This window comes from Rana temporaria, chromosome 3 (genome assembly GCF_905171775.1).
Source record: "Rana temporaria chromosome 3, aRanTem1.1, whole genome shotgun sequence".
Lineage (NCBI taxonomy): Eukaryota > Metazoa > Chordata > Amphibia > Anura > Ranidae > Rana > Rana temporaria.
In genome coordinates, this window is record NC_053491.1 from 490,182,849 (window position 1) to 490,195,278 (window position 12,430).

The 12,430-nt window shown below is 42.0% G+C and overlaps 1 protein-coding gene across 7 annotated transcripts in view; it reads right to left on the reverse strand.

The window, feature by feature from the left end:
* Positions 1-12,430, reverse strand: part of LOC120933759 (NACHT, LRR and PYD domains-containing protein 3-like) — a 250,256-nt gene that overhangs the window by 106,377 nt on the left and 131,449 nt on the right. For 6 of the 7 annotated variants that reach the window (XM_040347144.1, XM_040347141.1, XM_040347146.1 and 3 more), the window contains exons 5-6: positions 11,039-11,104; positions 7,459-9,166 (exon numbers count right to left, since the gene is read on the reverse strand). In XM_040347144.1, coding sequence (XP_040203078.1) covers positions 7,459-9,166; positions 11,039-11,104 — 1,774 coding nt within the window. The remainder of the gene's footprint in view (positions 1-7,458; positions 9,167-11,038; positions 11,105-12,430) is intronic. The other variant, XM_040347145.1, reaches the window with a different exon arrangement.

The following is a 12,430-nucleotide window of genomic DNA, read 5'->3' on the forward strand; positions in this document are numbered from 1 at the left end:
AATAGGGGGCCCCCTTTTTTTTTTTTTTAGGGTTCCGGAGGTCCCCAGGGCCCCGGACGGCAACCCCCCCTTTTTGTATTTATTTTTTATATAAAAAATGTTTTTTTTATATATTTTATATATATATATATATATATATATATATATATATATATATATATATATATTTTTTTTTTTTTTTATTATTATTATTATTATTATTAAAGGGCCCAGAGGTCTCCAGGGCCCCCGGACGGCAACCCCCCCTTTTTTTATAAATTTTTTTTATATATTTTTTATATATATGTATATATATATATATATATATATATTTTTTTTTTAATTATTATTATTATTATTATTATTATTATTATTATTATTATTATTATTAATAAAGGGCCCAGAGATCTCCAGGGCCCCCGGATGGCAACCCTCCTTTTTTTTTATAAAAAAAATAAAAAAAATGTTTATATATATATTTTTTTTTATTAAAGGGCTCAGAGGTCCCCATGGCCCCATGTGGCAACCTCCCCTTTTTAATGCGTTTTTTATAAATGTTTTTTTTTTAATAAAGGGCCCAGAGGTTTATTTTTTATTTTTATTAAAGGGCCCAGAGGTCCCCAGGGCCCCAGATGGCTACCCCCCTTTTTTTATATATACAGTACAGACCAAAAGTTTGGACACACCTTCTCATTCAAAGAATTTTCTTTATTTTCATGACTATGAAAATTGTAGATTCACACTGAAGGCATCAAAACTATGAATTAACACATGTGGAATTATACATAACAAAAAAGTGTGAAACAGCTGAAAATATATTTCATATTCTAGGTTCTTCAAAGTAGCCACCTTTTGCTTTGATTACTGCTTGGCACACTCTTGGCATTCTCTTGATGAGCTTCAAGAGGTAGTCACCTGGCGCAGCACCCCATCACTCTCCTTCTTGGTCAAATAGCCCTTACACAGCCTGGAGGTGTGTTTGGGGTCATTGTCCTGTTGAAAAATAAATGATGGTCCAACTAAACGCAAACCGGATGGAATAGCATGCCGCTGCAAGATGCTGTGGTAGCCATGCTGGTTCAGTATGCCTTCAATTTTGAATAAATCCCCAACAGTGTCACCAGCAAAGCACCCCCACACAATCACACCTCCTCCTCCATGCTTCACAGTGGGAACCAGGCATGTAGAGTCCATCCGTTCACCTTTTCTGCGTCGCACAAAGACACAGGGGTTGGAACCAAAGATCTCAAGTTTGGACTCATCAGACCAAAGCACAGATTTCCACTGGTCTAATGTCCATTCCTTGTGTTCTTTAGCCCCAAACAAGTCTCTTCTGCTTGTTGCCTTTCTTTAGCAGTGGTTTCCTAGCAGATATTCTACCATGAAGGCCTGATTCACACAGTCTCCTCTTACCAGTTCTAGAGATGTGTCTGCTGCAAAAGGTGGCTACCTAGAACCTAGAATATGAAATATATTTTCAGTTGTTTCACACTTTTTTGTTATGTACAATTCTACATGTGTTACTTCATAGTTTTGATGCCTTCAGTGTAAATCTACAATTTTCATGGTCATGAAAATAAAAATAAAAATAAACTCTTTGATTGAGAAGGTGTGTCCAAACTGTTGGTCTGTACTGTATATATATATATATATATATATATATATATTTCTTTATTTCTTTTTTTTTTTGTAAACGCCCCCCCCCACGCTTAATTTCAGGCGGCAGCACCCCCCCCCCCCCCCGGTTCTCTGCCATGCCTTAAGCTGTGTAAGAGGCCCCAAAATTCCTGATGGCGGCCCTGCGTATACCTCCCAACACGACCGCATTCTGCTGGACTTTCCCGCACAGACAGCTTCTTCCCGCAGTCCCATGAAAGGGTTAAGCAGGAGGAACCGGAGCGGTATGTGGAGGACTGTGGCTGCTGAAGGGAAGAAGGCCGACAACCGGGCTAATGACAGTCTGTGGCCCCGGCTGTTGGCACAGGTGAGAGGCACCCCCCCTGCTCAACAACTTTAATGCGCCCCCCCGCTCAACAACTTCAATTTGCCCCCCCCGCTCAACAACTTTAATGTGCATCCCCCCCGCTCAACAACTATGATCCCCCCTCGCTCAACACCTTCGATCCCCCTCAATTCTCGGCTCCAGGGGGCCCCTTCAACACTCAAGCCCAGGGGCCCCCACCACCCTAAGTCCTGCCCTGGCCATGGAACACCTGTTGTCCCAAGGGGTGATCTTGGCATTAGCCCCAGAGGATCAGGGGTCAGATTTCTATTCAAACCTGTTTCCAAAACCAAACGGGAATGTCAGCCCTATCCTAGATCTAAAAAGTCACAATCAGTTTCTGAACATTCGCTCCTTCTGCATGGAGTCTGTTCTTTCAGTTGTTTCCACCCTTCAGGGAGGAGAGTTCCTGGCATCAATAGACATCAGAGATGCATATCTACATGTGCCAATATTTCCCGCTCACCAAAGATTTCTAAGGTTTGTGGTGGATCAGCGCCACTTTCAGTTTGTGGCCCTTTCTTTTGGGCTGGCTACAGCACCTCGAGTGTTCACGAAAATACTGGCCCCGGCAAGGCTAAGGGCACGAGGCATAGCGATAACAGCCTATCTGGACGATCTATTGATCATAGATCAGTCTGCCGCACGCTTAGGCCACAATGTGCACAGAACAGTGGAATATTTAGAGTACCTAGGCTGGGTCCTCAATCTGGAGAAATCTTCATTGCAGCCTCAAAAAAGGCTAGAGTACTTGGGCATGATTTTAAACACGTCCCTAAGCATGGTATTCCTTCTCAAGCCAAAGGCAAAAGCCATAGGAGACTTGGTCCGAGTGGTAAGGGCAAAAAGAAGGCCTTCCATCTGTCTATGCATGAGATTGTTAGGAAAGATGGTAGCCTCATTCAAGGCTGTCCCTTATGCCCAGTTTTACTCAAGACTGTTACAGGGCAGAATTCTATCAGCTTGGCACAAGGATGTTCGGGCCCTGGATCTTCCTATGATCTTATCTCCAGAGGTTCGCCATAGCCTCAATTGGTGGTTGCTCACCAAAAATCTGTCAGAAGGGAAATCCTTCACTCCAGTTACCTGGAAAGTGGTGACCACAGATGCCAGCCTTTTGAGCAGGGGGCAGTGCTAGAAGAAGCATCTGCCCAGGGGAAGAGGTCTGGGGCCGAAAAGCTCCTACCCATCAACATTCTGGAGATTCGGGCAATTAATTTGGCCCTCAGTTTGGTCTTGCAGACTGCAAGGCTGGCCTGTTCGGGTTCAGTCTGACAATGCTACGGCCGTAGCCTATATCAATCACCAAGGAGGCACCAGAAGTCTGGATGCCCAAAAAGAGGTGAATCACATCTTGGCCTGGGCAGAAAGGCATATTCCTCGCCTATCTGTGGTCTTCATTCCAGGGGTAGAAAACTGTCAGGTGGATTTTTTAAGCCGCCAGCAACTGAGTCCAGGCAAGTGGTCTCTACACCCCGACATGTTTCAAATCATATTTCAGAAATGGGGAACCCCAGATGGGGACCTGTTGGCTTCCAGGTTTAACGCAAAACTGGACAGTTTTGTGTCAAGAACAAGAGATCTCTATGCTTAAAGTGGTTGTGAAGGTAAAAGTTTTTTTACCTTATTGCATCCTATGCATTAAGGTAAAAAAACATCAGACAGCACCACCCCCCCCCCAAGCCCCCGTTTTACTTACCTCACCGTTTGAAAGTCCCGGGAGCGTGCTTGTCATCTTGTTCGGGTCCCAGCCTGGCCGTTGATTGGCTAGGCTGGGCGGATTGATAGCAGCGCAGCCATTGGCTGGCGCTGCTGTCAATCACAGCGGATGATGCAGCGCGCCGGGGGGCGGGGCCGAGTGATACAGTCGGCGGCTATGGCCGCCGATGTATCACAGGAGCGCGCTCGCAAAAGCTTTCCACCATGCGAGGGAGCTCGCATGAACGTGGAAAGCTTTTGCGAGGAGGAGCCGAGACAGCCATCGAGGGACCCCAGAAGACACAGATCCGGGTCACTCTGTGCAAAATGAACTGCACAGCGGAGGTAAGTATAACAGGTTTGTTATTTTTTTTTTTATATTTCTGCCTTTAGTGGCCCTTTAAGGGTCAGATGCCCTGACAATCTCATGGGATCGGTATTCCCTGATTTAAGCATTCCCTCCAGTACGGTTCCTTCAGAGAGTCAAGAAGGAAGGAAAGTGTGATTTTGGTCACCCCGGCTTGGCCCAGGAGACCCTGGTATGCAGAAGTCGTAAGGATGGCAGTAGAAAGACCTTGGGTTCTTCCATTACACCCAGACCTACTATCGCAGGGTCCAATATCCCATCCTGCCTTACAAAGTCTAAATTTGACAGTTTGGCTGTTGAGACCCACATTCTGAGGAAACATGGGCTTACAGGGCCAGTCCTATCCACTCTGGTTAATGCTAGGAAGCCGGCCTTCAGGCTCATCTACTACAGAATCTGGAAGGCATATGTTTCCTGGTGTGAACCCAGAAAGTGACATCCTAGGATTCTTGCCTTTCTTCAGTTGGGCTTAGATATGAGGTTGGACTTGAGCACTATCAAGGGCCAAATCTCGGCTTTGTCAGTATTTTTTCAAATACTGCTTGCCTCTCATTCCCTAGTTAGGGCCTTTGTTCCGGGTGCACTGTGGTTAAATCCGCTGATTAAGTCTCCCGTGTGCCCATGGGATTTGAATTTGGTGTAGTCTGTTTTACAGAAGCTACCTTTTGAACCTTTACACCAGGTTTCTCTTAATATGTTGACAGAAACAGTTTTTTTCTTATAGCCATATCCTCGGCTAGAAGGGTATCGGAATTGGCGGCTCTTTCATGTAAAGAACCGTACAGACAGGGTGGTGCTATGGCCTCACCCGAATTTCTTACCTAAGGTGATTTCAGGTTTTCATCTGAACCTAGATATAATCTGTAACGGTATGGCCCGTGGGACCCAGAGGCTCTTGAAGGGTGTGGGGTACTCCTGTTTCAGCTTCACCAATGACTCTTGTGTCTAGGGTCATCCTATGTCCACTAGGGGCATAGGATGATTGAGAACTGATATCTTGGATTACATGAGATGGGACAGTAATGATAATCCACAATATATTCAAGAATGTCTGTAAAAAACGAATTACTGGTTGTTGATTCTGAACTCAACAGGTTAATTGAAAGATGTTAATTGAAAAATGTCATCACCTCCAGCTACCTGGCTCTAGTGTATGATAAAGCTTGCTGTGATTGCATTCTATTGTCTATTGTGCTAACTAAGTCTGCTACTGTGGTGATGTGGATTGGAGCTTGGTAGACAGTCTGGCTTCTAAAGACCTTTTCATTGTGTGATGCTAATTAACACTGTATTGTGTGAAAATTCTATTGATAAATGAGTATTGTATAGCAGGTGAGAAAAGCTGGAGTCTTGATGTCTGACTTGTCAGCTGTAGCTAATTAGCTCATGTGGGTTATACCGGTGCCAGAAAGTCTGACTAAAGATGCATATTGGGCTCCTTGTGTCATGTTGTGGGTGGAGTTAAGCCATTGTTATTTTATTACTGATTGTATATAAGAAGCCTGAGTTTACCATTAAAGATCTATCTGTTTTGAACCAGAGAACAGAGCTGTGTGTCTCGTTTTCTGGGGAAATCATATGGGCCCTGTTCGTCTGCTGGATTGTGGACTGTCGATAAGCTGTCTTGGGTTGGTGGAATGGAATATCGTAAACAGCGTTAACCCCTGCCCGTTACATAGTCCTACCGTCTTTTTTTTCCAAATCCGCAGTCTGCGGAGGAAGAGAGTCTACACTCTATAAATGTTGTAAGAGCAGTAAGGGTTTGTCTGCAAGCTACGGCTCAGATAAGGAAGACTGATTGTCTGTTCATTCTGCCACGAGGTCCAAAGAAGGGCCAGGCAGTGTCAAGATCCACTATTGCAAGGTGGATTCGACAAGTCATTATTCAGGCCTATAATTTAGAAAAGAAGATCCTTCCTTTTCAGGTGAAAGCACACTCGACTAGAGCAGTTGGTGCTTCATGGGCAGTGCATCACCAGGCCTCCATGGCACAGATCTGTAAGGTTGCTACTTGGTCTTCGGTCCATACATTTACCAAATTCTATCAGGTAGATGTGAGAGGTTACGAGGATGCCGCCTTCGGGCGTAGTGTGCTGTAGGCAGCAGTATAGATCCTCTGGCTCGATGGTGGTCTTATTCTGATCTGTGTCTCCCTCCCCTTAAAATTTTAGCATTGCTATGGGACATCCCATTAAGTGGTTAAGGCTCTGTGTCCTGTGATGTATGATCAAGAAAATATAAATTTTTAATACAGCTTACCTGTAAAATCCTTTTCTTGGGAATACATCACGGGACACAGAGCTCCCACCCCTCTTAGGAGTTAAACATGGAACACTTATTGCTTTGCTACAAAACTGAGGCACTCTCCATTTGCGAGGGGTTATATAGGGGAGGAACTCAATTCTAATTGGGTTTGCCAGTGTCCAATCACCTGTGGTGATTACATAACCCATTAATTAAGGCTCTGTGTCCCGTGATGTATTCCCAAGAAAAGGATTTTACAGGTAAGCTGTATTAAAAATCCTATTTTTTCATTTATTGTCAAATGTTTGGCCCCCACTCATGCTCGGGCCAAACCGTTTGCCCATCCCTAATGGTGATATGTGTACAGTGTATACTTTGAGTAGGCTCAGATTTTACCTAACCACACCCTTTTTCACTAAACTCAATCTATATATATGTAACACACAGCTTCAATCACACATATTCGTTCACACCCATTTTTAACAAGTCACACCCACTTTTTAGCATTCACTGCACCCACTCTGTTCATCAATCAAAAGGTAGAAACCCAATGTCATTTGTCTGTTCATTCTGGGTAATAATTCAACATTTCAAAATAAAAGTATTTCTCTGTGAAAATGAAAGTATAACTAAAGACAAAACTTTTTTAGGTTTCAATTATGTGGAGAAGGATTAGAGCGCCTGTAAGGTTTTTATTACTGTCTGTGCCCCCAATAGGGAGATACACCCTCTATTTGTCCTGTTTACTATTATCTCCGAGAGTGAAAGTGAAAAAAACAAATATGTTGGGTTGTCACCAGAACATGGAAAAGAGGGGAAATATTCCAATAAGAACTCTAGTTCTGATGACAACCAGTGATTCCTCACGTTGGAGGGATTTCCTCTCACTTCCTGTTTTGTCTATGGGATATGAAGTGAAGGGAAATCTCCCCAATGTGATACAGATGGCAAAAAACAGACATGAGTTATAACCTTCCTTTACTCCATCCGAAAATAAAAGGTTTTGCCTTTAGTTCTGCTTTAAGTCTTATCTGATGTATTCATATAGATAGATATGTACAGTCTGCATATAACAGGAAACAAATCGCACTAATAATTAGTAATTTCTCTGGGAATACACCTAAAAATACCAATTATAGAAATGTGATAAATCAGATTTAATATTTACCCTAAGCTCTTGATGTTGTGTAGAGCCGGTATAAATTTCCTCAATCCTTCACTCTGAATATTACATGAACTTAGATTTACTTCTTCTGTGTCTCTGCAGGATTGAAGGATAAAAGACAGCACAGAGCAGTCCAGAGGGCTGAGGGGGACCTCAGAAAAGTCAACTTTCTTTAATCCAATACATTGTGACACCAGAGCCTTATTCCTGCTCTCATAGAGATAGTAGAATACATTAAGAAACTCTGTGCTGCCTCTTATGGATTTGTCAGGTGTTTGTTCTGGTAATTTCTTCTGGATCCAGGTGATGACATGTCTGGCAGCCTGAGTAGACAATTCTCCCCCATGAGACTTTAACAAGGATCTAGTAGAAGAGTCTGAGAGACCGCAGAGGAAACGGAGGAATATTTTAGCACGACCGTCTTCATAAGATTCACCATCATCAAGTGTTTTCTGTAATCTGTCAGCATTATAGTTAATAAAATGGACTAAAGCAGCAAAAAACTCCTGAAGAGTGAGATGTAAGAAGGTGTAATCCACATCAGGAGGCTGACCAGATTCCATCATGAAAGATGAAAAGAGATGATTATCATTTCTCACACTGAACGACTCCAGATCACGCTTATCAAATACAATCATGTGATTCATAACTCCATGTTCTGCCATCCGCCCAATAGAGGTCAGCAGATCACGGTCAGTGTGACCACCATCTTTATTCTGGCTGTGATTGGCCAGAATGTTGGAGACAAAAGTCACAAAGAGTTGTGTCACTGTTTTGGGTAATGATGTCATCAGCTGATCAGTGATTGGTTGGGCTCTGAAGCACATTGATAACACTGTACAGATGATCCAGCAGTATGATGGGATATAACAGAAAGTGTACAGCGTGTCATTCTCCTGTAAATGATGAAAAGCCTTTTCTGACAATTCCTCATTTCCAAAGAAATTATTAAAGAAGATCCGTCTGTCTTCATGGAGAAATCCCATGATCTCAGCTATTCTCTGGAAAACACCGGTATCAACTGATGCCAGTCTGGTTGGGCGGCTTGTTATCAGTACAGAGCAACCCTCAAGAAGACTCTGCCTCACCAAACTGTCCACAATCTCACCAAAATGTGATCTCTGCTTTGGATTGGACAGTTTACTTGATCTGAAATTCACTTGGTGAATACTTTCATCTAATCCATCAAATATAAACAGAAGTCTCTCTGGATCTTGTAAAATATCTCCAATCTGACTCTCCAGATATGGATATTGATGAAGAATCATCTCCTCCAAGCTGACCTCTCCCAGTCTATTAAGGTCCCGGAATCTGAAGAAGAGGAGAAAGGAAAATCTCTGGTAGAGTTTTCCGGTCACCCAGTCATAGACAAACTTCTGCATCAGTGTGGTCTTCCCTATTCCTGGCACTCCGCTCACCATTACTGCACGTGGTACACAATGTGACTGGGGGTTCCATCTGAACAGCTTGTTGGGGGAAATGTGTTCCAGTCCTGTCTGTGTTTCCTTCAAGCATTCCTCATGTTTTACCCCGGTCTGTATTAGCTCATTCTGGGGACGTTCCCTGAACTGATCAGTGGAGACTACAATCAGGTTCACATAACGCTCATTGATGAGGAATGTTTGTGGCTCCAGGGTAGTTCCTGGGGGTTTATGCTCCACTAGAGTCTCAGTCTTCTCCATCAGATGGTGTTTGTGCTTTTCCTGAATTTCTGGAAAGATAAAGAAAATATTGTATGGATCATGTTAAAGTAGAAGTTGAGAATGTTGATGTTATTTTCTTTTGTAATGTTCATAATGTTAATAAAGTTTCTTTAATTATTACTACATTTTAGTTTCAAATTTTACAGGTTACCATGTGTGGTCATTAAACATCCAGATATTACTTGAACACTGATTCTTTACAATATGTACAATATGCTTATTTCTCCATGTTTTATCCTTTAAATACCATGCAAGTAAAGAAAAATACCTATTGATCCAGACAGAAATACACTTGTATCAGAAAACATTGTGCCTTTTCTAAGCTGAAATATCAAAAAATAATGTCAGCCCTGCCCAGATTTACTTTCCTATGCTGTCAAATAAATACATTTATTTGGGTACATTGTCACAATTGTCAGTTAAAGTAATGCAGTGCCATATTGGAAAAAAAATGGCCTGGTCATGAAGGGGTAACTCCACTTTTGTTGAAAAAAACATGCCCCTCTGGGTGATCTATGTCTTCTGCAAAGATTTAAACAAACATTTTTGTAGATTCCTACCTCTAGTTATTCTGAAGAAATAGCTGTTTGTCTGTCTTTGTGAAATGGGACTCACTCAATACATACTTATACGACTTGTCCCACGATTTTGGACTGCAAAATTGCATGACAAGTCATTCTCCATGATTTTCAATGACTTCCATTCATATTGGCAGGAATTTAAGACGTGCGGACTTCAAAGTAGTCCCTGCACTGCTTTGGTCCAACTTCCATGCGAGTTGATGTCCATAGACCTCAATGTTAAACCCTCAAGTAGCATGCAAATCGTACCTGAATAATATAGACACAATTTCAGTACGACTTTGTAAGCACAAGCAGCTTTTTGACCCTTGTCCCACCCAATCCTTTCAGCATAGTAGCCCCTCCCAAGCACATTTTTCTAGCACACATTCACTTCCTGGTTATTCCCTCAGGAACAATGTGCTCCAAACAGCCCAAAAAAAGAGATGTCCTTGTCCTTGTCCTCCGCTTCTCCTCCTCTTCTTCCTCATGCACTGCTACTGCTGCAGCAGCAATGACAACTGCTGTGGCAATATATTGAGTAGCAAACATTTTTTGTCACAACAACCAGGAAGCAAACAGGAACTGGAAACGCATTGGTTGGTGCCAAAATTGTGGCAAAGTCGTACAAAGTAGTACTGATCCAAAATTGCGGCAAAATTTTGCGAAATTGCGGTAAAATCATGGCAAAGTCACACGACTTTGAAGTCGTACAAGTGTGAAAGGGGATTGAGTCTGTAGGGGAGTGACTTTATAGTTATCAATCACCTGTGGCACTTGTATGGCTCTAATGAGGAAAGTGGCAGGGTCTGCATGACTTTAGACATGTAGAAGAAAATAATCTGGTCGGAGCACATCCAATAAAATCACCTTTATTTGGACATTTTCAGGAAAGACTCTCCACACCCCACTCCAATCAAGGGAACATAGCACTCCAACTAACGCATTTCACACTACATCAGCACTTAGCCACATCTGATACTAAAAGGTTTGTACAGGCGTGTGTTTTATATATATATATATATATATATATATATATATATATATATATATATATATATATATATATATATATATAAGAGTCTGGACTCTTGGAATAAAACTCAGTGTTCCATAATTCTGATCTTGGTATAACCAGAAGACAGACCCCGGGATCCGGTGTAATTAGAGCACCCATACCATCACTATTAATTTGCTAGATTCAGATCCAGAATCCCTCAGTGGAATAGACGGTACAAATGAAGTGTAAATATTCCAACACCTTCTCTGCCCCTTACACAAAGTGATTCCTGTGATAGATACACTTCGGGTTTTATTTACCTCTCAGCTCCGGAGTCAGGGAATGTCCGAGTTCATCCAGTAGGATCTGATTCGGCAGATCCTTACCTATAGAGAGGAATATAAGATGATGGCTCTGAGTCATGTATGATTGAAGCTGATCTTTCACATACACCAAACTACACATTACAATTATGTCCACACAGCAGAATATCACAAATCCTATGTTACATTTACATGTCAGTGATCTTATTAATATTGTGTTTTGACTGATTGTTAGGGAACCCGGAACATATATCAATAATGTTAGATCTTAGTGTATTAACCCTTTCACTGCCAGGGCTGTTTTTGCATTTTTTTTCACACATGTAGTGGTAATAAGGATGAGTCAAACACCCTTTAGTTAAGTTCACATCAGAACTTGCGAGCAGGCAGTTCCGGCCCTAATCATTCTTATATGCGACAGGAGGGGACGCTCCCCTCTCCTGCCGCCATCTGATGCTTCTCTGGGCTCTCCTGCGCCATCGGGGGCCTGGAGAACGAATCAGCTGGTGCCGGATGACGAGGATAGAGATTTACGGTGACCAGATGGTCACCGGTCATCTCTATGACCATCGGAGGCCCGGGCACGACGTTATGATGTCACGCCCGAGTACCCATAAGTAAACAAAGCTGCCATTGCGGCTGTCGGCCTGAGATCAGTGATTTTTTTTTCTAAATGTCATGCTTTTTAAGCCTGGAGGAGAAATGTGGGGTCTTATTGCTCCAGCATCTCTCCATAAAGAGGACCTGTCACAATAGATTCCTATTACAAGGGATGTTTACATTCCTTGTAATAGGAATAAAAGTGATAAAAAAAAATGTAAAAAAAAAAATATAAAAAATTAATAAATAAGTAAACAAAAAAAGATGTAAGGCCCCTGTCCCCAATAGCTTGCGCTTTAGCTGGGCTAACTTTACTGTTTTGTTATTTTTTAATTCTTGAAACCGTTTTTCCCAAATTATTGCGCAAATACCATGCAAGATAAAAAGTTGCAATGACCACCACTTTATTCCCTAGGGTGTCTGCTAAAAAAAAAATATATACAAATATATATATATATATATATATATATATATATGTATATATATATATATATATATATATATATATATATATATATATATATATATATATATATATATATATATATATATATAATGTTTGGGGGTTCTGAGTAATTTTCTAGCAAAAAAATGATGATTTTTACTTGAAGGAGAGACGTGCCAGATTAGGCCCGGTATTGAGGTAGTGGCCCAGCAGGTCAGAAAAGGGGTTGGGGATGAGCGAGCGCCCCCCCGCTGAACCGTACCAGGCCACATGCCCTCTACATGAGGGGGTGAGTTACATTCAGTAACAAGAGACACACGGACAGCCTTTAGGAAGGGCTGCAT